Genomic DNA, 25487 nt, shown 5'->3' with positions numbered 1-25487 from the left:
CTAACATCATCTTCATGTTGTTTTATCCTTTCTTTCGTTCTCTTTCCTGTCTCTCCTATATATGACATATCGCAGTATACCCTGTACCTCACACCATACCCTGTAAATGACCCCTTCTTCCTCTTCATTATTCTTTTTAGTTCCTTTTCTATTCTTCTTCTTTATTGATCTTAATAAAGTTTCTCCACTCTTTCTATAAGTTCTGACCCCTCCTTTCTTCAATAAATTCTTCAGTTTCTCCGTTTCTTCTCCCATACTTTCTATGCCATGCCATTTTCCACTCTCATCTCTTCATTCTTCTTTCTCCCTCTCTTCCTCTTCCTGCGTTCTTCTTCCTTCTCTAACTTTCTTGCTGTAACCGTTCTTCTCTAACTGTCTGTAGAATTTCTGTATGCTCTCCTTCCTTCCTTCCTTCCTCTTCGTCCTCCATCATTTCTATTCTTCTTATCATATTTGTTATGAAATTTCTCTTTGTACTCCTATCCACGTCGCTCCTCTCATGGCAGTACACTCCCGCTGAGCACTCTTTCTGATACCACCTCGTAACCAGGCCTTCTCCTTGTTCTATTATGGTCATGTCTAAAAAGTTTATTCTTCCATTTTCTTCCAACTCCATTTCCAAGCTTATGCCTTTCTCTTTATCTTCCACACTATCTTTGAAGTTCTCTAATTGTCTCCTAGTCCCTTTCCACAAGCCTAGACAGTCATCCACATACCTACAAAATATGATCAAGTTCTTACACCCTTTTTCTTTCACCTCTTTCACCTTTGTATCCTAGTGTGTTAAGTTTCAAAAAAGCTGTATTCTGTAGTTTAGGTAGTCTTATAATCTTGTATCTTAATAACTTTCGAAATTGCAGACCTACATTATTTTGTTGAATCAATATACTAAAACATAAAGGAATAGAAGTAGCCTAAGTTTTTTTCAAGTGAAGAACCTAGAACATGGTCTAAATTTGTTTCATAACCCTGTTTTGTATCTTGAAACTATTTAATATAGGCTATTAGCGTATAGGCCTATCATAGTCAAGTCACAAAAATGTTAGAATAACATCAGTAGCTATTTCCACTTTCTTAGTTATTTTCATATAGTTCAGCCAAATATTTGTATATCTTTATGTAAGAAACGCAAAATAACGAAGACTTCTTTGTCTCATAGTTGGACGACTTCATACCTCAATATGAGATACAGGAAGCTTGGTATAATTATCCTTTTGGAGAAATTGAGACAGCACAAATTTAACATTTACTCATCAACTTATGAGATAACAGGAAATTTCTTAGCAGCAAATTGTTACTCTATTGACATCATAAACTGCTGCCTATGTTAGCTGCTTTTAAAACTAATGTAAGCTGAGTAACGTGGAAAAGTTCTGAAATCTTTCTCAAACTTACCCTCACTGATCCTATACCTTCAAGAAGAGAAGAAATAAGTCTGTGATTGTTTGTAACAAGCTTTCTGATTATTGCTGCTTATCACTTGTTAATCCTAGTGAAGTCACACGAGGCTCAGCTTACGTTCCAACTGTTTTTTAAACGATTCTGTGTTTGTTTGGTGTTTTCCTGTATTTGACCATAAGTATGGCACAAAAAATATATCTGTTAATTCAAAAACTATTTTTCCGCTACAAGATCCTAGTTATATTTATCTATTTCAACTCTGTTTGCGACACGCAGTAGAGGGAAAAGGGAAATCAACGGTTAGAATTATTTTTTAAATGTCAATAGGAAACAGTAATAACAGAGGTATTAGGAGGCTAAAACACATACGCCTACTAAAAGATATTATTCATGCGGTAAATCTTATTGGAAACCCCTATAATATAAATAAAAAATCATAAATAAAATAAAAAGAGTTTGTTTGTGTGTCTGTGTGCTGCCTGGGGACCAGACAAGTAGACCGAGAGTTACCAAATTTTGGTCACGGGTACCTTGGTCCAGGCCCGAGACCAACGAAGCATTTTTCAAAATTCGAACCAGGGGGTCTGAGGGGAGGAGGCGTTTGCCCCGGGACATGTAAAAGTAGAAAATGACCGTTCGCGGTCGCTGAGATCAGTGGTGAAACTCCGATCGCATTGACTTCCAAATTCACCCCATTTGGTTGCGGGCCGGGCGGATACCGAGACATGTAAAAAGTAATCCAAAATGACCGATGTTAGTGTCAAATCCATAGTTTTCGCTGTGGCTAAGATAAATGGTGATGCTCCCATAGGCGTTGACTTCCAAATACAACCCCCATCGGCTGGGGACCAGAGGTGTTTTTTTTTTTTATTTTTTTTCTTTCTTCAAAATTCAAACCAGGGGGTCTCATAGGGCGTTTACCGATATATGTAAAAGTAGTAGAAAATGACCGATATTTTTTTCCTTTCATTGTTCGGTTTGTTTTGAAGCGTGTAAAGAATGGATATTTCAGCTAATATATGAATAAATGTAAGAAAAAGAGGCGCTAATGGAGAAACTGTAATTTCAAGATATTTTGAGATAAGACATTAAAGTTGTAATGAAAACTCATTTTCGTTCTGCATAAAACATGAGTTAAGAAAAATTCGGGCAAAAATTTTCCGCAAATATTTCCACATTCAAACAATTGCGTAAGCTGCTCTGCTAACTAATTATGTATTATATATTAATTTTTCTTCTATCGATGGAGTGTTATTGCAATTTTATTCATAAATACCAAATGATATTACTCTGAATTATGGAAGAAAATAAGTGAATTGGATAAATTTCTTTTGTAGGTCGTCATTTTACACCATATGCTGTCCAAAGCGGCGATCAAAGCTAGGCCAACAGTGCTGTGGTGCTATAAGAAAGAATTAGGATTCAGCAGGTAATTATTCACGTAGTATCTTTTATGTTCTGCAACTGAAAATTATTTCTCTTCTGCTGTTAGTTGTTTTCAGTATTGCATGAGACTGTCTACTATATTGTATAATCCGTGTGTTAATTTTATTGAAGATAAAGGCTTAATCTGACACTAGAAACTGGGTAACATTATTTTGTTGCATTCTTAATTTGAAGAAACGGGTGAGTGTTAAAGCGCTTATCTTTGATGCGGAGAGTCTCTGATTTGATTTTTGGCCGTGAGATCTTGTAAATGAACGGCAGTGTGCGCGTAGCAGGATTTCTCGTGATTCTCCCTTTCTCACTTTCTTTATTTGACTAATTTTTGGATCAAAAGATCCAATATATTTCAGTTAAACTGTTTCTTGTAGTCCTTATATCTGTATAACTACATATACCCAAACTCAAAATATCAGTTAACTCAGTGTGGTGTGCTTATTCCGTAGAAAATACGAAAATTTGATTTAGGAGCCGTTAAAAAAAATGTGGACCCTAATCCAATTGACCTAAAATATCCAATATATTTCTTGTAGGCCTTACGTCTCGAGAACTATGTCGAAACTACCAGTTAACTGAGTAGGATGTGCCTATTCCGTAGAAAATACAAAAACTCGATTTAGGTGTTGTTCAAAAATTTTCTGACCCCAGATCCAATATATTTCGATCAAAAATTTTGTTGTGGGACTTATATCTGGAGAACTACATATAGTGTAGCCAAACTCGAACTATCACTTAACTCAATATGATGTGCTTATTCCGTAGAAAATACGAAAACTCGATTTAGGGGCCGTTCCAAACTATTGTGGCCCCTGATCCAAAAACTAATTATTGGCCAAGATCGCAATCTTTTGATGCATTTTTAGTTTTCCTAAAATTCTTGTTTCATTGATTTTTTTTAACATTCACCTCTGCATTTCAGGAACAAGATACACGGCAGAACTTCATTCTTTATAATTCTAAAAGTGTGGACACACTTCAGGAGATAACAAACAAGTTTAGTCAGCTGGTATTGTACACAATTAGTAGCTTTCCATAATTAGTGTGGAAAGCTGTTATTTTTTGAGATGCACCTACGAACAGTAATTTGTATTTATAAACGAGCTAATCGGACACATTGTACCTGTAAGTTTATTCTATAGCATGGCACGAAATGTCAGGGTTGATCCAATAGCTGATCACAGAGTTTGGCTGTCATTTTTTTCTTCACATTTAAAGGCAAAATCAAAGTCAAATGTTGATCACCAAATTAAAGTACTTGATTGTCAATGACGATCTAGCGACTGGAAATTTCGCACCTCTTCTGTAGATTTCTGTACGTTAAGTTTCTTCCAAATTTATTAGTCTTTTCGTAAGTTTAAGAAAGATGTGAATATGTAAAATTCCTAACTTCTTGCTGCCGAAAGAAGGCCGAATAATCTGGAATATGAGATGATTATTTCCAAATATTTCGTCTGATGAACATACAAATGAGTGTTGTGTTGGTAAGTTTTTCATTATAATTAATTTACATATATCGTCACACTATAGCTCCAAGGCGTAATAATCTGGCATTACTCTAAATATTTTATTTCATTTTCATCATTATATTCGTCAGTTATTATTCTAATTATTCAGTAAGCGTTATATCTTTTACCGTCTGCCCTCTGATGATGCCTAGTGAGATTGGGCGAAATTTTGCGAAGTCTAATTTGTAGAGCCATGTGTTATTACTAAATATTGATGATGGTGTTAGTGATTGCATAAGAAACTGAACTTTATTGTGTGCATATTCTTGCGGTATTTTTACTTTGTAATTTACTCCCAAGTATCTGGATGGGAATGTATTTTATTTGGAATATTTAGCTTTGTTAAAACCATAGTATATATTCTGTTATTGTAAACAAAGAAATTCTCGATGTTCTCTGTAAGACTATGATGCAGTCATTAATAGTATTACCTTCATCAAAAATTTAGGTTTTGTCTTTGATGATATTCAATAAGCACATTGAAAATATTACTTCTAAAGCGCGTAGAAACCAGGGTTTAATCAAATGGATTTCTACGGATGTTACAAGTCTGAAAACTTGTTTACTGTCATATTTTACAAATGTAAGAAGTCATCTAGAATATTGTTCCAATGTGTGGAACAGATATACTGAATGTTCTTTCAATAATCCAGAAGCTATTCAAAATTTATATCTTGTCTGGTTAAGATGGAAATTTAAGGAACATGAGAGGAAATCAACTCAGGAAAGTAGATTGGAATTAAGTTTATAAGCTTAGCCAACAGAAGGGAACTATTTGAATTGAAAATGTTACATAACATCTTAGTACGTAAATTACATTTGTGTCACATTTTAAATTTTTATGTTCCAAGAAATAACACAAGGAGTGTTCGAATTTTTAGATGTGTAACGAAGATGGCAAAAGAATCTATTTATAAAGGGTCTGAAACTGTCAATAAATATTCTCGTACAATAGCTATCTTTAACAACGATTTTCACTATATTAAGAAACTATCTTTTGTGTATTTTACCAATATAGATCGGATATTTCGGCATACTACTATATGTTTCTTTATCATGTCTTTAGTTAGGGGCCGCGGTGGCTTAGTGTTAGAGCGTTCATCGCTGGTGCGTGGAGGACCTTGGTTCGATCCCTGCTCGCGCCAAGTGTACTTTATGGTGGACAAATACCGTGTGTGTGGGTTTTCTCGGGGGTCTCCCGCTTCTTCGCACTTTCTTCATTCCACCATTTCATTCATTTCCTATCATCACCGTCTCCTTTAGCCTAGCCAGCATAACTGTGAGACATAAAACTCAAAGATCATGTCTTTAGTATTTTTAAGTTTGTTATTTGTGTATTGTTGTACTTGACATTCTATTGCATGTATTTGATTGATTATGTAGTTTTATGTACTGAGGAAATTGTAGTAGGATTGTTACTAGTAATTTCCAAAATAAAATAAAAATAAAAATTATTATAAGATACGCATCCCATCATATTAAGTAGTAATGATATATTCTGTACTTCCTTTTCGTGGTTAATTAGTGAAAATAATTTTAATTTTACAGCACTGCCATACCATAATGTTCGAACCTAAACGTCAGCCTGCCAATTAATTTTACGTTACTGTAAGAATCACTAAAATTTCCTCTCACTTGGAAACAGGAAGACTTTTCCAGGATATTCTTCATCTTGACTGCTGTGGTTAAACTAATTCGACATAGATTACTCTTCCGTGATAATCTTTTCCCCGACGTGACTCGATATTTCACTCTAATACCATTCTACCCTATTTTCCTTACGCAATAAAAAGATTCAAATAATAATTGTTGGTCAAGTGAGTGTAATGTATTATTTTAATTGTGTCAAGTGTTATATACAAATAACCTCATTTCTATTTTCTAGCCACCGGAAGAAACGTATGAAGCAACTACAAAAGAAGATTCAATCAGGAACTCTGAACGTAAATGAAGATGATCCATTTGAATTGTTTGTCGCGTCTACACAGATCCGTTACTGCTACTATGCAGAAACCCACAAAATATTGGGAAATACATATGGAATGTGTATACTGCAGGTATAGTTATTTAATTACAGTCGTATAAACAATACCCTTGTTGATTGTACAGGGTTCTTACAAATCTGAAAATCAGGGGACACTATATGCGTTGGTTTTCTCGGGTTCTTCCATTTCCTCCCACTTCCTTCATTCTACCATTTCATTCATTTCTCATCATCAATGTCTCCTTTAGCCTATCCGTTATAACCGTGGTACGTGAAAACTTAAAGAGTCAGGGAACACGAGATGATATGAAAACGTCAGGGAAATTGTACTTGGATCTGAAAATCAGGGAGAATTGGGGATTTTGCAAGGAAAGTTTATATACATATTCGTTTAGCTTATTTGTTGAGCTAAGCCGATAATTTAAACGTGAAAACTGAATGAAGAAAATTAAGGAAATCTAAAGTAGTCAATCTTAATAATGTAGTGCTATTGAGCTGTTACCGTATGTGATATCATTTATCTTTGCTTTTACATTCTAACATTTTTACAATATATAAAGGTAACCAAGAAAATTCTGTCGCTTTTCCACCCACCACTTCCGAATATCGACATGTCACCTAAGACGTACCTGGAAGATCAAAATTGATCCCCATCAACATCGACGATCTTCTGCCAACGTTCTGGAAGGCCATGGATTCCATTGCGGTAGGACTTTGGTGGGCCGTGAAGCGAAGAAGATATTAAGTACACTTTGCACCTCTACTAAGAATTTAAACTGGCGTTCTCTAAAGTGGTTGTCCAAGGAATGGAATAAATGATAATCGGATGGTGCAATGTCCGGGGAGTATGGCGGATGCACTAGTGTTTCTCATTCAAGGCGTAGAATGGTGTCCCGGGTTATCCTAGCCTAGTCCCGGGTTATCCTAGCGTTGTCCTGTAACAGGAGGATCCTTTTGCGATTCAGAATTGCTGGCTCCAGAGTTTTGAATTTTTCTAGAACACGGTTCAACTGCTGACAGTACACAGTTATATTGATGCTTTGACCAGCTGGTAGCAGTTCCCAATCCACGATTCTGCGAGCAGACCACCAGTCACACAGGAGGACCTTCTGGTGCAGTGCTGGTTTCGGCTGTTTTGGAACTTGTTCATGGGATGCTAACCAATGATGACGGCGCCTTGAAGCTTCCACTCACTCACCCACTTCTACGTGGACCCACTTCTCATCACATGTCAACACCCTGTGCAGAAATGGCTCCTTCCTCAGATGAGACAGCAAAGAAACACAGGTATCTGATTGCGTTGCCTTCTGGCCCGGAGTCAAATCATGTGGGACCCATCGACCCAAGTTGATGGAGGTGCTGCTCAATGGTTTCTCCACTCACACTGAATTGTAGTCCCAGATCCTCACATGTCTGGCCGCTGTTCGCCTCAATTGTTGCCTGAAGCTCTTCATTTTGTACATGTGTTGGTCTTCCGGCACGTGGTGTGTCTTCGAGTGTTTCGTCACCCTCCTCAAACTTGTTAAACCACCGCTGCACTGTGCGCCTAGTCACGACATCCTCACCAAAGGCCTGGCATGTCTTCCGCCCCGCAGCAGTGGCGTTCGACTCCAGTTTGATCTCGTACCCTTATGACGCTCTGTGGAGGTCCCATGTTCACTTTGTCCATATGCAAGTTCACGGTATAACTGAACTGCCACAACCAGGTAGTATATTGGTTATTCCGACACCAACAACTGACCTTCGCCTTATCTCCATTCGCATTCACCTCACGGTGTGATTGCCAATTGAATACAGACCTCCACAAAAAAGTGACAGAACTTGTTTAGTTACCTTTATAGAAAATTGAACAGAAATAGATGTTAGAGAATTGGTATGGATAGCTGTAATATCTTATACCTCAAGTCTTCATTATGTTACACCTTTAAATACTTGCATATGCAAAACTAAAATATTCTTTCAATATTCTATTTTTATGGAATTTGGAGAAGATTGAAATATGTCGTTAAAGTAGTTATTAATTATGTTTTTTTCTTTATTTATTTATTTACTATATTTTTCTAGGAGCTTTTTTTTTTTTTTTTTTTTTTTTGAATGAAAGTTTTCTGAAAATCTTATTGATACAGCTACTCGCTGGGGACGATGGCAAATTTCATTTTTTAAAAAAGTATTCCATCGATGTGTATTAATTTGAAAGATGACATAAAATGTATTCAGTACCAGTAATAGGAATTCTTGAGTTAGTTAATGTGTTTGCCTATCCACTGTTAATAATCAGGTATTTAGCTCTTACAGATATTCTTCATCAGTAGACCTTTATCTTAATAAATTCCGCTGGTCAAGGAAAATGGTTAGTCTAGCATCTGGAAATCAGGGTAAAAGATAAAAGTATTTTGTAAGAACCTTACCGTACCTTTTCTTAAATAAAGTGATCAGCATTCAACTACAAATATTGTTCGTCTCTCTTAGCGTGCAGATTACAAGAAATTATGTTATGCGCTACGCACTTCTGTTTAGAATTTTCGTAAATAATACAATGTCAATGAGATAAATTATTAAAAAGATACGTGAATTACTTACTTCGTTGATTGCGTCTGTAAGAGTATTCCTATTTTACTTGTATCTTTTAAAAGCATGTGTTTCTACTTACTTCTTTAGAAAGTGTTTCGCTTATCACTTTAAAAAATGTTTCAATTATCTCTTAAAAAGTAAGCGTTTTACTTACCAGTAAAACGAAAGTGTTTCTCTTTTTGAAAAAATAAGCGCTTCAGTTTAAGTGGTGTTTTACTTATATTTTCAGTATTTTGCTCTAAAATGCATTACTTTCTACCTGTAAATAGATATCAATGAAAATATCTATTTTGTAAAGTAAGCTAATTCTATTGTGAAAATATGAATTAAATTTATTGTTTTCCATACTTCTCTTATATTCAAAAATCGAAAGCGCAGACTTTGATATTTCTTCGTCATAACAAAAGCTTCAAAATACTTCTAAGATTATTTCATAACGTTTTGTCAGTACTTCGTCTACGTCCAAATTGTTGTAAAAGTATACTTTTCCGCTGTATTTGCTTTATTTTCAAGACTTTCTTTGTAAGTTAATGATTAACAGTTTTTAGTGTTTAAGGTCCAAGTTAGAAACTCATATTATGTAATATTATAGCTAAATTTACTGGCCTTAGACATATTCCCGAAGCTCCTTAAATGGTCTGGATATCTGGGACAAATTATTCTATTGTCCTTCTCCAACACTACTAAACTGGTTTGTACCATCCTGTGCATAAGTTGGTCACATGCTAAGATGCTGTGAATTCAGTAGAAGTAAAGAAATAATTTTAAAGTGTTACTGTAAGGTACCCATATGTATTTGCGATAACGGAAACACCAATTATATTGAAGTGTGAAAATCACTTCTCCACTTACAACATGACATTTATTATTATTTATTCTAACTGTAAGATGCACTGTATATACTCACTAATACACTATTTTAATGTTTATATGCTACAGGTGTTCCAAAGTTAGAATTTCTTCGATGTGTGGGTCCTTGAAGTTATTTTCCATTCTATTTAAACAGTGTTTGACAATTAAATAGACTACATTTTCAATTAAGTTCTGAAGTTCGTGTTGCCATCTTAATATTTCAATAATCAAATTGGTAAATTTCAATTTTTTCTTTATATATATATATATATAATCGGAATTTTTTGTACAAGAGCTGAGTAATATATAGTTGAAAAAATGATACTAATTCGTAATATAAGAGTATAAAGTCAACGTACGTTGCGTATTCTTGATAACCAAGAATACTCAAGACACGGTGAATTTATTCTCTTTTATAACACATAAGTTCGTATTATACAAAAAAATAAAAACTCTTTATACTAACTGGTGTTTATATACAGTAATTTTTGTAGATCTTCCTCCTAGTCTGTACTTAAATTTAAATATTTTAATGTCTTTATACAGCCATTGAAATGTTGTACTAGGTTGCACCTTGCAATTAGAATTTAAAAAAAAAAAATCGTGTTTTAAGTGTATGGGTTATTTTCACTTTGATTATAATTGGGTTTGCGTTATTCCAAATACATGAGGAGCTCCGTAGGTCAGTAAATTTGATTATAATAAAAAGTTATGTTCCTTTTGCTCCATAAGGAATCATATTATTTATTTTAAATATATTGTGTTTATTCGCGACTCCAAAATTGTTGCAGGATTTTGAAGCTCTTACGCCGAATCTGCTGGCCAGAACGATAGAAACGGTGGAAGGTGGAGGATTAGTTGTTATTTTACTGCGATCTCTTAACTCTCTTCGTCAGCTGTATGCAATGAGCATGGATGTGCACGAGAGATTCAGAAGAGAAGCTCATCAGGATGTGGTTGGAAGATTCAATGAAAGGTTAGTCTGTTTTATTTTTATCATTGTACGTGTTCAATTGGGCATTTCGAGAACTGAATAAACAGTAATACTTCGGAAATTTAGATGATGATCAGCAATAATAATGAAAATGTGAATAAAGTAATGTACACCCATGTCCAAAATGATTGTCGTATGTCTATAAATATGTTGTTGAGGGAATATAATTTGATAATGAATTTGTCCGGTATTTCTTATAATGTTAGTATATGTATAATCGGCAAAGAGATGTATGTGGCAAATTTCATGTCAAAAGAGTAGCAAATAAGAATAATAAAATGGAAATAAAACTTTCTTGTCAATTTAGCAACATTTTGTTTTACTCATTCTAATTTTGGTATTTATAATTCTTTTCCTATGAAATTTACCACAAATATACATTTCCCGATTATACACATAATATCAGTATTGAAAGTACCCTGCAAAATCATTATCAAATTATATTCTTATAAGAAGACAGTTATAGATATGCGACAATCATTTTGGACATGAGTGTATCTGGCGTATAAATTATTTGTATTAAATAGTGCAGTAAATAAAGCTCAAATTTTAATGAAGAAAGGAGCAAATTAGTAACAAGCTAAAAATTGGTACAGATGTGGGGAATGATGTTCTAAACAACATACTAAAAGTCCCCCTGAAATCCCACCTGACCTTTGCCCGCCATATTGGAAAATGGCCGTTGGAAGTGTCAAATAAACAATACCCAGATAAAATAGCAATATCTTCGCTATGGTTGAACATAAAGAGAGAAATTTAGTTTCGTTTTATAGAACATGGATAACACAATAGTTTTTATCGTGAAACAATTTTTCATAAAACGCATACTTTTAGAAACATTTAGCTCTAATTTCGAAAACTACCGTCAAATTGATTTAAAATTCTGTTAAACTTAGGAAGTAATTATTAACAAGTTGAAATTTGACATAGATGTTGGCAAAGATTATTGAAATGACACAATTACTGAAATCCCACAACTTCTTCGTTCGACATATTGGAAAATATCCGAAGTAATTGAAAGATGATATTTGAAAAGTGAAATACAAAGTCTGAATCGGACTAAATGTTTGAGAAACTGTAAATGCAGTCGATCCGAAGTCAATTGAAATCAGTGTTGCTAGGAGGGAGGAAACATTATGACGTGGTTAAGGTTGTTGGCCGCCATTTTGGAATCAACTTGTTTATTTTAAATGGCAACATGGTCGTATGACATATTAAACAACATCCTTGTTCGAAGAGAAACTAAACGGTAAAGTTATTTTTCCAAAATCTGCAACGGTTTTGAAGTTGTGACTAGATTTAGAATATGTTATGTGTAAAATACTGTGAAATGTGCAGTGCGTAGTATCAATAAACATTGAATTATGTTTTTAATTATTTTAAATCAGAAGTCCAAACACCAAATTCCATGTCTGTAACCTTAAGGTATACCGAGATACCGACATCATCTCTTAATATTTTCATTTCATCCCTTCCACATCGAATTTCCAATCATTTTTTTCTTCTCTTCTACGCCAAATATTACAAAATAAAGAAACACATCTTTAATTATTTCAAATGAAAGTCTAAAAACCAAAATTTCATGTCTCTAAACTGAAGGGATTTTGAGATATGGACTTATTATTATAGCAGTTTAACAACTTACCCCTTTCTCTTTCCTTCTAGCCAAATATCAAAAAACGCTGAAATTATTTTAAGTGGAAAATCTAAATACCAAATTTCATATGATTAAATTTAATTGATTCTGAGACATGGACAACTTAATATGATAATTGCAACTCCAACTTCCTTTTCTTCCCTTCTAGGTGAAATATCTAATAACATTAAAAGACATGTTTATAATTGCTTGAAATGAAAAAAACGAAATACCAAATTTCATGTCTCTAATCCAATTGGATTCCGAGATATGGACATCTTATATTAATACTTGCAACCCTCAATTTCCTCATTTCACGTGGAATTTCCAAAAATCCTTCCTTATTGGTATCTTGCGTCACAAAACCTATTTACTCTCCAAATTTCCAGAGTTTCTAGCTCAATCAGCTTTGGCCTAGGCGTTGATCGGTCAATTAAGAAGACTTAGTGTTTTATATTCAAGGGAATTACAATAAATTTGATATTTAAAGAAGATGTAGAAAGAAAAGAGTATTGCAGAATCCATACTTGTGTTTAAATGCAGCCGTGTGTCACATCTACAAAAAACATCGATTGCGTACAAGTGACTAGTAGTATTCTGTTCAAGTAAAGTGAGTATTAAGCAAATAGTGATAACACTTTGTATCTTCCGTAGGTTCCTGCTTTCTTTAGCTTCCAACCCCCGATGTCTTGTTGTGGATGATCAGTTGACGGTTCTGCCTCTTTCTGTTCATGTTCTGGACTTAGAACCCGTGTCTCAGCTGGAAGCGCAAGCCCCTTCTGCGAATGAACATGAGTTGCAAGAACTCAAAGATAGTTTGCAAGATACGCAGCCTGTTGGATGTTTGGTAAATTGCTGCAAAACTTTGGATCAGGTGGGTAAAATATTGAATTTTGGAGAATTTGTGTCTTGTTTCATATGGCAAAAAGCTTTGCATTTATGCGCATATTTTCGAGTTAAATTCTACTTAGTTTGTTGGTAATGGAAGGCCAGTATTTTAAGCATATAACCATATTAATCTTTTGGTGTGAGACACAAAATATCTTTAATGTTCTTAAGAAAAGAAAAGAAAAAAAAACTTTGGAAACATTTTTATACAATTTAGTTTCGTTTAAGTATCAAGCTTTCAAAAAACATAGTTTTCACTTTTAAATTTCATACTTACATATAATCCAGAATAATGGTACGTACTACTAGTCGTCAAATCAGTAATATTCAAGTATTTTGTAGGGGCCGCGGTGGCTCGGTGGTGGAGCGTTCATCTCTCGTGCATGAAGTCCTTGGTTCGATCCCAGCTCGCACCAAGTGAACTTTGTGGTGAACAAACACCGTGTGGGAGGGGGGTTCTCGGGGTTCTCCCGTTTCCTCTCACTCTTCATTCCACCATTTCGTTCATTTCTCATCATTACTGTCTCCTTTAGCCTAGCCGGCACAACCGTGGGACGTAAAACTTAGTTTTCATTTCATTTTTTCAAGTATTTTATATTAAAATATATTACAGAGTCTTCTAAACAACGCAGTAAGTTTTAGATGTTTTGTACAAAATCTATTTTTTCTCTCTTTTTTAAACCTTTATTTCATTTCACGTCAATTGTATTTTTATTTAAAATTAGGCCAAAGCTTTGCTGAAGTTTATAGAAGCAATATCTGAGAAAACGCTTCGCTCCACGGTGTCTTTGACAGCGTCTAGAGGTCGAGGAAAGTCAGCGGCCTTGGGTTTGGCGATGGCAGGTGCTGTTGCGTTTGGATATTCCAATATATTCGTCACTAGTCCGAGTCCGGAGAACTTGAAAACCTTATTTGAATTTGTGTTCAAAGGTATGTCTTTTTATTAAAATTATTTTTTATGTAATTAAGTTTTAAGATAAGTTAATATACACAATACGTAATTAACTCCTCAAATTCATTGTGTTAATATTAATAATAATACTTATTATTGCAACGCTTATTTATAAGAATGTTAGTATTCGTTAATCCATCTTTACTAGCAAACGATCATTGTTGTGAAAATAACAAATATTACAATTGGATAACACTATTTGAATTCATTTATTTGCATTTTACATTTTAAAGACAACAGATATAATCTGTTTATAGTATTCAGATATTGTGTTGACAGTGTCCACTGACAGTTTGGTGAGAATTTTCTTACAAATAACATTTGGATTAACTATATATATTTCTAATATACGTATTACTTTGTTTACTTTTGTAATTTCGTAAAAATACATCATGGAAATAAAATACGTTTACAGTTCTTAGAAATACTTTTTAATGTAGTGATACACGCTGAATATCTTTCCGCATGATCACGTTTTTAACGTGAGAATTACGTGACACGTGACAAATCTGGATTCTTTTAACACAATTTCTGATCTTTTATGTGCTGAATCATCTGTAACTTGTCTAGGTATAACCTTTCTTTTCAGGTACCTTAGGGAATAAACTTGACTTGGTGTTTCTGTCTAAATATTTACTAAGGTTAGCAGAATGCTATATAGACGAAAATATTAATTGTTGTATGCATGTGTTTACACACTGTGAATATGGGTAACAAATCCGCAACTACTCAGTTCTGATTTACATTGTATACCTAATTCTAATTCTGAATTTTAATTAGTTTATTCCAGCTATGCCTGATGCTAATCTTCAATCTGTTTCATTTCAAGTATGCCTAATTCTAATTCTCAATCTGTCCTTTCATTCCAACTGTGATCAGTCCTTTTTCTTAATGTATTCTTTCACTAATCTATTCTTTCATTCCAGCTATGACCAGTCCTAGTTCTTAGTGTATTCTTTCACTCCAGCTATGTCTAATACTAATTCTCGATCTATTCTTTCACTCCAACTATGCCTTGTCCTAAGTCTCAATCTTTTCTTTCATTCCAACTATACCCAATCCTAATTCTTAATATATTCTTTCACTCCAGCTGTGTCTAATACTAATTCCCAATATATTCTTTCACTCCAACTATGCCTTGTTCTAATTCTTATTCTATTCTTTCAGTCTAGGTATGTCCAGTCCTAATTCTCGATCTTTTCTTTCACTCCAGCTATGCCTAATACTAATTCTCCATCTGTTCTTTCACTCCAACAATGCCTACCCCCTAATTCTCTATCTATTCTTTCTCTCGAACTATTTATTTTTAATTCTCGTTATAATCTGTTTTATCACCCTGGGGATGTCTAATCCTAATTCTCAATCTTTTCTTCCACTGTCAGTTGATACGCATTCAGTAGCCCAAGAATATGTCATATACCTTATTCTTGTACTAAAACTAAAAGTAGCGAAAACTAGTACTTCTCTGGTTTTAGTATTGATTCTGGTGGAACAGGTTTGATTTTTCCCATTATCTCTCAACTACATTCAGAAGTTACAGATCTACTTCTCAAGGTTTCGGTATTGAATTCATACAGGGTGGTCCAGAAGTGGGTGTACCCCCTTTAGTTTCAACAGGATAGTGTTAGTTATGGTAGAATATCTGTACAAAGTTACCTTGAAGTCTTAAGAGTCATAAACATCGGTATGATCACCATCCATGTCGTAACACAGCTGAATTCTGCGCCAAGTTTTCTCAGATGTTTTGCGGAGATACTCCGGAGTCACGAGGGTGAAGGCGTGTTCCACAACTGCTCGTAATTCCTGCGTTGTGTGATATCGAGAGTTTCTTACTTGTTGCTTTATGAAACCCCCGAAAGCATTGTCTGGTGTCGTCAGGGACTTGTTGGACTCCTGGCAAAGAGAACTGGTGAAGATACACACCTCTTCCAATCCAGCGGTCAGGAAACGTCTGATTCAGGTAATTCCGCACGTGAATCGCGAAATGCGCTAGTGCTCCATCCTACTGTATTACAACAGTGTCTTTGATACCATTTTCTTCCAGTTGAGGCACCAACCACTCATTAAGCATCTCCAGGTAACTAACACTATACTATTGAAACTAAAGGGGCGGTACGCCCACTTCCGGACCACCCTGTATAGGTAGAAAGTCTACCGTAGTTTAACATTATAAAACGAAACTCTCTGGTTCTTGCTTTCTAATTTTTCATGAGAATTTTAACTTTTTCCAGGCTTTGATGCCCTTGAATATCAGGAGCATTTAGACTACGATTTAGTTCAATCGACGAATCCAGAATTTAATAAAGCTGTGATACGTGTTAATATATTCCGGGACCACAGGCAAACGATTCAGGTAATTATGTTGACATTACTTGTGTGATATTTAATTTTTTTCATATATTTTAACATTTGGTATAATTCATTACACAGCGTAAAAATATGACCTCAGTTATGACTTAACACGCTTTCTATTCTTCTTGGGATTATTCTATCTATATTTTCATTTTTACTGTTTGGATTATTCAATCCTATTTTTATCGAGTTAATTTCAAAACGAAAAAGTCTTTCTTGTAACTTTTATTTACTTTTACCGTGTTTGTATCTATGTATTCTTGTTTTTCCTTTATAAAAATCATTCTATACAATATACTGTATGCAAACCTATTGTAATTGGGGCTTAAGCCCTGTAATAAGTGCAAATAAATAAATTATCAAAGCTTAATATGTGAAGGTAAGGCGACTCCGTATTTTTAGAATGACGAGAAAACGGTGGCTCAGTGGCAGAGCGCTTACGTCTGGTGCATGGGGTCCCTGGGTCTATCCCCGGCCAAGTAAGTTTGTGGTGGTCAACATCTTGCCCGTGGGTTTTCTCATAGTACTTCCGCTTCCTCGCACTTTCTCATTCTACCGATTATTCCATCATCTTCCACTTGTTTAGTTCATCGTCTCCCGTAGCGTAACGGACATAATCGTAGGACGTTAAACTGAAAGCTTTCGTTTCGTTTCATTTTAGAATGACGAATTTAAAGAAAGGAAAAAAATATCTTATTGTTGGGTAAATGGAATATAGTAAATTGAAAAAAGTACTCACCGCTTTACAGGAGGAAAAAAAATTGAAATATTTTAACTTTCTCCATTTAAAAAAAAATGGAAAGTACGAGGGGTGCTGAAAAGTTGCTGGCCTTGCCAAGAAAAACAAGTGTCGGAGGTCCCATATTACATATTTATTCAACTTATTTCCCATAGTGCACTTTTGACAGCGTTGTTGGAGCTTTTCTAGCTCATAATAATAATAATAATAAAAACTGATTGTTCCTCAAACCAGTTCTCAGCAGCTTGTATGACGTTAGAAATGTCTTCAAAACAGTGACCCTGCAGGTGTTTTTACAGTTTGGGATACGGGTTCATTATCATAATCCCTTTTGTGAGCTTTTCACGGCGTTTTCTCTTAATTGCCTCTTTCGGCTGGTCTAGAAGGTTAGCATAATACTCTCCGGTGATAGAGGTGTCATTCGATAGGTAATCCATCATTATAAATAATCTTTGTCCCAGAAAATGGACACTAGGACTTTTTGGGTACGAAACTTCTTGGGGCGAGGGGAACCACTATGGTGTCATTCCTTTGACTGTTCCTTGGTTTCGGGATCATAAATATGAAGCCAGATTTTATCCTCTGTCACTAGTCTAACCCAAAAGTCATTTGTCTTTTCAAAATGGGCCAAGGTGGCTTTGGATGCTTCAATACGTTTCTTCTTTTGATCTATACGTCAAAATTTCGGCACCTAATTCGCTGAAACCTTGCGCGTGTTTAGGACTGGTAATAATATAACATGTCACCAGTATCTGGGCAACTTTTTGGCGGATATTCGACAGTCCTGAAGAACCAGCGCATGGACAGCATCGCATGTTTGCTGGTCTGTTGAGGTTAATAAGTGAGTGTCTGCTGCAGGACTCATCTTCCACCGTGAAATGGGTAGTCTTAAAACGTGATATCCAGGTTTTTACACAGCTGTATGGAGGATATTTCTCCCCATTGTTTGGCACATCTCCATATGAATTTCCTTTGCAAGCTTTCCCTGGAGCCATAAAAACTTACTCAACTCTGACAACGTGAAACTTCCTTGTGCCTCTTCCGTCTCAACTTCTACCTGCAATGATAGATGTTGTACAATTAGGATTCAATCGATTTTAACATAGTTGCATCCTAAGATATGAGGCTTTCATGTGCCAACAATTTTATTTGTCTACTTCAATTTAAAGGAAATGAAGCCAGGAACTTTTCAGCCCCCGCCACGCCTCCTTCGTAAGGTCAAAAAGTCTATTTTGGGGGCAACCTTTGAATTTTAAAAACTAATGTTACTCCTAAAACCAATATAATCACTAAGAACAGTGTGTTATTCCTTCTAATGCTCAGTTTCCTGCCATCTAAATTCAGTGTTGTCAGAAGCGGTATTGAGTACGAGAACGTGTAGAATTATTTATTGAATTTAGGACCAAAAACTACTTTTTTTTTTTCTTTCTTTCTTTCTTTAAGGGTTCCAAGTGGGATACTAAAAATGAGAATAACTTTATACACCAAGATATCAATACTTGCCGACACATCATTGTCACTCTCACTAAAACACTTCTTTCAACCTGTTGATTAATTCGCTTTCCTATTTCATCATTCATTTAAGACAAATCGAAGATGGGATTTCAGTATAGATATGAATATTATATAACAACGAAATATTATATTTAACTTACAGAAGGAACTTGTGTTTTATTTTCCAGTATATTCATCCAACAGACGCACAGAAGCTTGGACAGGCAGAACTTGTAGTAATCGATGAAGCGGCTGCAATCCCTCTGCCTTTGGTGAAGAGTTTGCTTGGACCATATTTAGTTTTCTTAGCATCAACTATAAATGGGTACTTATCAGCTGGTTTTGTATTATTTTTATTTTAAATACATTAAAAACACTAGAGTCTTTAACATTATTCTACTTGCAGATTCCTATAATTCCTATATAACTGCTTGCAAGAGAGTTAATATAGGGAAAACGAAAAGAAATTTTAAAGTCCGAGTAAAGGAGCGTATGAAAGATTCAAAAGCGTAAAATCCGATGTCAGGTTTATCGAAACATTTAAAAGAAACGTTACATAATTTTCACAGCATTGACATAGTAAGACTATTCATGGCTTTGGACTATTCATGCTAGATATCCGAAACAGTTACAAATTATAATTTAAAATAAAGTTTTAAGCTTTGGTCAGTGTCTCTTTTGTTAAAGCATTGACATGACAATAAAAATAATAACTTGAGTTGGCAGCCTTCCAACAAGGAACAAGAAAGGCGCACAAATTGACTCCGCCATATTTTAGTTCGCATCAGCTTCATGTGGACATTACTAACGTACTTGACAACGTGTTTGCGTATAACACAGCTTTTCCCTTGGGAAGTCCGTTTCATTTTTATTCCGTGATGGTTCTGTTCTTCCTATTCTTAACCTCAATGACCAAGACTTCAGGGGAGAGTTGAAAGCTTGAAAGTCTAAAGAAAATTCAGGAATTGCAGAAATCTGCAAGTATTTTAGAATGATGGTTAAAATTCCTGAGCGAGTTTTTGCATTGTCTGAAGTCTTTAACAATAGTTTCTACAACTATCCAATGCAGTAACAGTCGAGTAACTAGTTTTTGTCCACTTTCGACTTGGCAACAATATTACACAACTGCACACGTGTTAGCCTTATATACGAAGAATTTATATTTAACAATTTCTAAATATTTATTGGAAATATAATAAAAATTCTGAAAGTTATTTTGAATAGATTAATCGTAGTGCTAAACTAATTTTGTAGATTAATCCTAGTGCTAAATCAAAACTCTAAAATCTGCTTTGTTGTTTCGTACACCGGTCCCGTTCCTCTTTTATGAAATTTGAACTCTTAATTTAAAGTGTTAGTATTTTGAGTAATACACTTGGCGAAAATTGAAATATTAACAAGTAGAGTTCTGCTGCTGTTTACTTATAATATTAATTTTGTTCTATTGTAGTTATGAAGGTACAGGACGGTCTTTATCATTAAAGCTGTTACAGCAATTAAGGACTCAGGTAGCTCCTATTGGCTCATCTGGAGATAAAGAAAAGACTGCCGCTGCCACGGGAAGGGCTTTGCATGAGGTAAAATTCTGTTTAGTTTATACTTGTGTCTAAATACATTTAGATCCAATATCATACTAACTAGAATATAGTATAAAAGATAAGACTTATTTTTAATCACAGCCTAACCCTTTACACGTGTGTGGTATAGGAATTTTCTATTTAAGCCCATTATCGGTAATTGGCGAACGTCTTCACGCTTGAATCGTCGAGATGAAGTGCTTCTGGCGCGTTTGCGTATCGGACACTCTCATCTAACGCATGATTATCTGCTGCGTAGCATGGACCGTCCGTACTGTGAAGAGTGTATTGTCCCCCTGAGTATTCAGCATATTCTCGTTGAATGTCCTGAATACTCAGATCTCAGAGAACGTTATGGACTGCCTTGTGTTCTTACCCGTGCCTTGGGGGATGACAGTGATATAGTTAGCCGGGTACTTGCGTTTCTTCGTGCTTCTGGGGTTGCTCACGTTCTCTGAACTCTTTTAGTGTGTTGCTACTATTTTATTGCTGCTAAATTTTTATATTTCTGTCACGTTTTATTGTTTTCTATATATTGTTATTGTTATATATTTTATCTTATTTATTCTTTTATTCTCCTTTTTTGTTTCTTCTTTTCGGTTTATCATTTAGCAGCTCTTTGGTTCATTGAACTCTATTAGTTTTAGCATGTTCTTATTTTAATCTTACCATTCTGAGCAACCCTGTTCATCGTGACGGGACATATAGCCTCGATGCTGACGTCCCCATTAACCCCCCCTATCCTATCCCTTTACACGTGAAAAATAAAAGTTGTTTCACACCACGTAGCAAGGTACCATCTGTTATTACTTCCTCACGACAGTATCGTGCCGTTACCTGACTAATGGTAATCAGACGTACAGTCAGCGACAAAAGTTCTTTCCGTTTGATGAAATTAGTTTCATAAATAACTTCAGAATGAAAGGGTAACTTGAGTACAGCTTTCAGTAAATTAAAAAGAATGTAACTTTCTGTACATTCCAACCATACCACCGTTGTACGTTCCAGCTATAGCACCGTTATTCCAAAAATAAATTTTACCAAGCATAAAGAACTTCTGTCGCTGACTGTACATAGGAAGTAGGTAATGGTAATGGTCATAAAATTTGCTTTTCACTTCTTTAAGGCCACTTGTTTTTTAAAGGAAATTTTAGACTTTCATTTAAGAATACTTGCTAATGAACGCTATAGGATACATACTTAAAGATTAAAAACAATAGTGACGTTATATCCAGAAAGATTATTTCATTTATTTAATTTCGACGCCCTCTGAGGTCTTCGTAACTTCTCTCTTCTTGCTATTACTTTTCTAAAGTATTTATACACGATAGGACATTGTTGAAGCATCAGAGCAAAGAATCTTCCAGAAGGCTTTTATATATATACACATATATACGTGGTTTAATTGGAAAGTCTTAAGACAGGTGGCGTTACTGCTTAAGAGGAATAGATATAATTGCCAGTTAGCATGGAAGCGGTGGCTTAGTGGATCTTGATACGTGCTCCAAGAATCGCTGCGGTATAAGTGGCCCTCTGAGGGGGCACAACGTCGTAATGCCTAGATTTTTATGAATATTCTATGTAAGCACAATGGTTAAATTTAAACTGAAGAACAAACATTTCTATTTCGCTTTCTTCTTCCTTATACTTCAGGTAACTTTGGAGGAATCTATCCGATACAAGCCTGGAGATGAGGTGGAGAAGTGGCTTACATCTCTTCTTTGTTTAGACGCCACTTCTGTTAATCCTATATTTTCCGGCTGCCCTCCACCTGAAAACTGCGAACTGTATTACATCAACAGGTAAGGGTATATATTTTTTTCTTTTCCAAGTATAATAATTGTAGGGCTTCATTTGAAATGAGAAGAGATGTATATTAAACAGTACCCCATCACCACATCTTCCGTATTGAACAAGGGCAACCTCCTCAATATTTAGATTGGAAACTCGTTAGTTTGATCAGAAAGATAAGATAAAACTGTTCTTAAAGTTCTGGGGAAAGCAGTGGGATAACGTAGTTTTAAAATCTTGTTTCCCTAACTTCTCTCTCCAAATATTAAGATCCTACTGTACAGAGGCCCTATGTTTGAAAGTACCCTCCATAGCTTCCATCTTAAAATCTACCATATGCGATCGAAGTCAGTTTCTTTTTCCAAAGGGGGTCATGTGGAATATCAAATAACACATAGAAAATTCTCCTTAATCCATTTCTGCAAATATATTGTTAGTCACAGCAGCAGCACAGCGTGGTTCTCTTAAGTAGGGAAAGCTGTTATTTTTAATACATTGTTCTGAATATTTAATGCTGTATTCTTTATGTATTTTTTGATTATTTAACGCAGTATTTATACATTGTTTCGATTATTTTACGCTTCGACTCTCGGCGGGAGCTCGTGTGGTACGTAAAGCTGTACATCAGTGTCTTATATAGCCTCGCTGCTGAACGGGACGCTAAAGCCATGTAAGCATTCTTGGTAATGAGCAGGCGCATTCTGTGGCAAAAGATGCAGCTCTTCATGGTGTTGCACTCGTGACGCCCCTCCGTTGCACTGATGTTTACCCGGTGTTCACATCTCGTCTTCTGCAACAATGGCAGTCGGAATGGGATCTTGCACATGCCAACAAATTGCATGCCATTAAACCCCAGTGTTCCCGACACTCTGGCCGAGAAGAAATAGTTTTAATTCGACTGCGTATTGGACATAGTCATTTGACGCATGCATATCTTTTACGTGGAGATCAGTTGCAGAATGTGGAGACCTTTTATCTGTTCGTCATCTTTTTGTCGACTGCCCCGCTCTGGCTCGGCATCGACAACATTACAACCTCCAAATCGATCTACACTTGCTCCTTAGCGATGACACTCGTTTTACCTCTGGACTGCTGCTGCTTTTACAAAAGCTTCAGGTTTTGCATGCAATTTAATTTTAGCTTGTATGTTTCTTTATGTATTTTAATTAACTTATTCCTAATTTTATTATTGTGGATTTTGTATTTCATTTGTTGTTATGATTAAGTCAGGTCTTCGTATGGGTGCAAAAAGACCTCGCCGTTGACGCACCCAGAAAATATCGTACTCTACCTTACTCAAATCCAAATTGAAATTTTTTAATGCAATATTTATAGATGGTTTTGATTATTTAATGCAGTATTCTTTATACATTGTTTTTATTATTTAATGCAGTATGTTTTTGCATTGTTTTGATGATTGAATGCAGTATTATTTAGGCATTGATTTCATTATTTAATGCATTATTTAATACATTGTTTTGATTATTTAATGCAATATTCTTTATGCATTATTGTAATTAATTAATGGTTGTATTATTTATGCATTGCTCTTAAATCATTCTAAAACTTCCATGGACGCTGCGCCCTGGTCATTTGAAAGAGTTATGGGTACTGACACTGATCAGTTCCACGGATGTCTTCCAAAAGTCATTGCATAAAATGCTTATAAAACAGGAACTTGTGTGAATACATGCAGTTACAGGATACGTTCGATATGTTATCATGCATAACCATAGCTGCATACGACACAGTTGAGTTGCAGGCGTTGGAGAGTCTCGTTTGGCGAAATATTACCACAGACCTGCAAAATACTTTCTCGAGAATGGCGTTGTGCCCAGTTGCTTTGAATTTAGTCTAGAGATAAAAGTAAAGGGGGTGAGGTCAGATGACGTAGGTGGCAATTCCAGAAGATCGTGATGCTCAACTTAGTGACTGTGGAATTACATATTGTGTTCTTGGCTGACCTCCCATACTGTAGTGCGGTGACGACTATCCTTTGGAAGTAGCACGTAGAGCTCTGATTTAGAAAGGAACGAAACAGTGTCTCCTGCAGCATTTCCAGTTAGCAACATTCAGGGTGGTATCGATGAACACCATAATCTTAACAACTTTGTCTGATGCAGCCTCTTTGAAGGCGTCTTTCCAGTGAGGATCACCACAATTATAGGTTAATACCTATAATTCCCATAGAAAAGCTTCGTCACTTTCGTCCAAAGCCTACGTGTAGAAGTACATACGTCTGTTAGAGTGGTCCTCAGAAATTTCGTGCTACAGTTGGATTTTAAGTGAATCCCTCTTATTTGCATGCAGAATGCGTACAATTTATGTTTGTCTGACTCCTGATTGTGCTGACAGACTGTGTGTACTTTGTCGGACTGTATGAACACTGCCAAGTCCGTTATTCTTGATGTTCTCTCACCAGTAGTAGTTTAAGACCTCCATTATGAGGCTTGTCTACATCACTTCTCGTATTATGGAATTGGGTTCTTAAGGAAGCAACCGCTCTATATGAAATTGTTCTACTTGATGGCCGTTGTTAAAGTCAACAAATATAGCACGTCAGCTCCGTTTGTGAGGATCACTTCTGTCTTTCTTTTCGTTGGTGTTGTCATTAAGAAAGCAAACCTCTTTTAAATGTCTATGCTCGTAACTTTTAAGTGGTAGTATATCTAAATTCTGATTACATAAGATGAATTTAGAGAAACTTTCTAGTGTTATTTGATACTCCACTTTACCTAATCCCTCTTTCTATTTAAATGATTTGACTCCGATTTATTAAGGCAGATTTCAAGATGAAGGCCATCAACCGGAAATCCCTATCCTAATGGTGAACTCAAAAGCTGATATGTCCCTTTCGGAGAAAGAAAAATATCCTGGAACTTTTAACTAATATATTCTGAAGTCCATATTATTTATAGGTGTAAAACATTTCTTAAAAAGTGTGATTGAGCCACTCATAATACCAATGCCCTAAACATACACTTACGTACACCAGTCAACATGTTTTGTCCTTAAAGTTAATGATGAATTATTCAGAACAGGTTGTATTGTTCAAAAATAACGGTAGTTGCATAGTGCATATGACCTAAGTGATTGAACACCAATCTCAAGAGCCCTCCCTGCTGATTTCTTGGGTACGGAATCTGCCTTTGATCTACATGAGTCCATTTCCCGATGGGAAAGCACTAAAAAATTTGCGCTGTTTCAGATTTCATTGTTGATGTTTAGGGTTAGTACTCTAATCTTGTCCAGCCCTTCCAGATAGTCTAATGGCTGGCGTGCGGGTCCTGGATTCGATTTCCGGCAGG

The 25487-nt window shown here is 35.5% G+C and overlaps 1 protein-coding gene across 1 annotated transcript in view; it reads left to right on the top strand.

The window, feature by feature from the left end:
* l(1)G0020 (RNA cytidine acetyltransferase l(1)G0020) overlaps nt 1-25487 on the top strand; it is a 77314-nt gene that overhangs the window by 7112 nt on the left and 44715 nt on the right. Inside the window, exons 2-10 of the mRNA XM_081739148.1 lie at nt 2739-2830; nt 6235-6406; nt 10548-10732; nt 13041-13260; nt 14000-14204; nt 16458-16579; nt 19000-19136; nt 20262-20388; nt 22042-22190. Of these exons, the coding sequence (XP_081595274.1) occupies nt 2739-2830; nt 6235-6406; nt 10548-10732; nt 13041-13260; nt 14000-14204; nt 16458-16579; nt 19000-19136; nt 20262-20388; nt 22042-22190 (1409 nt within the window). The remainder of the gene's footprint in view (nt 1-2738; nt 2831-6234; nt 6407-10547; nt 10733-13040; nt 13261-13999; nt 14205-16457; nt 16580-18999; nt 19137-20261; nt 20389-22041; nt 22191-25487) is intronic.

The sequence above is a fragment of the Thermobia domestica genome, chromosome 14 (assembly GCF_964235325.1).
Source record: "Thermobia domestica chromosome 14, izTheDome1.hap1.1, whole genome shotgun sequence".
NCBI classification, from domain to species: Eukaryota; Metazoa; Arthropoda; class Insecta; order Zygentoma; family Lepismatidae; genus Thermobia; species Thermobia domestica.
Note: the sequence above shows the minus strand (reverse complement) of the source record. Positions and strands in the feature narration are given on the sequence as shown.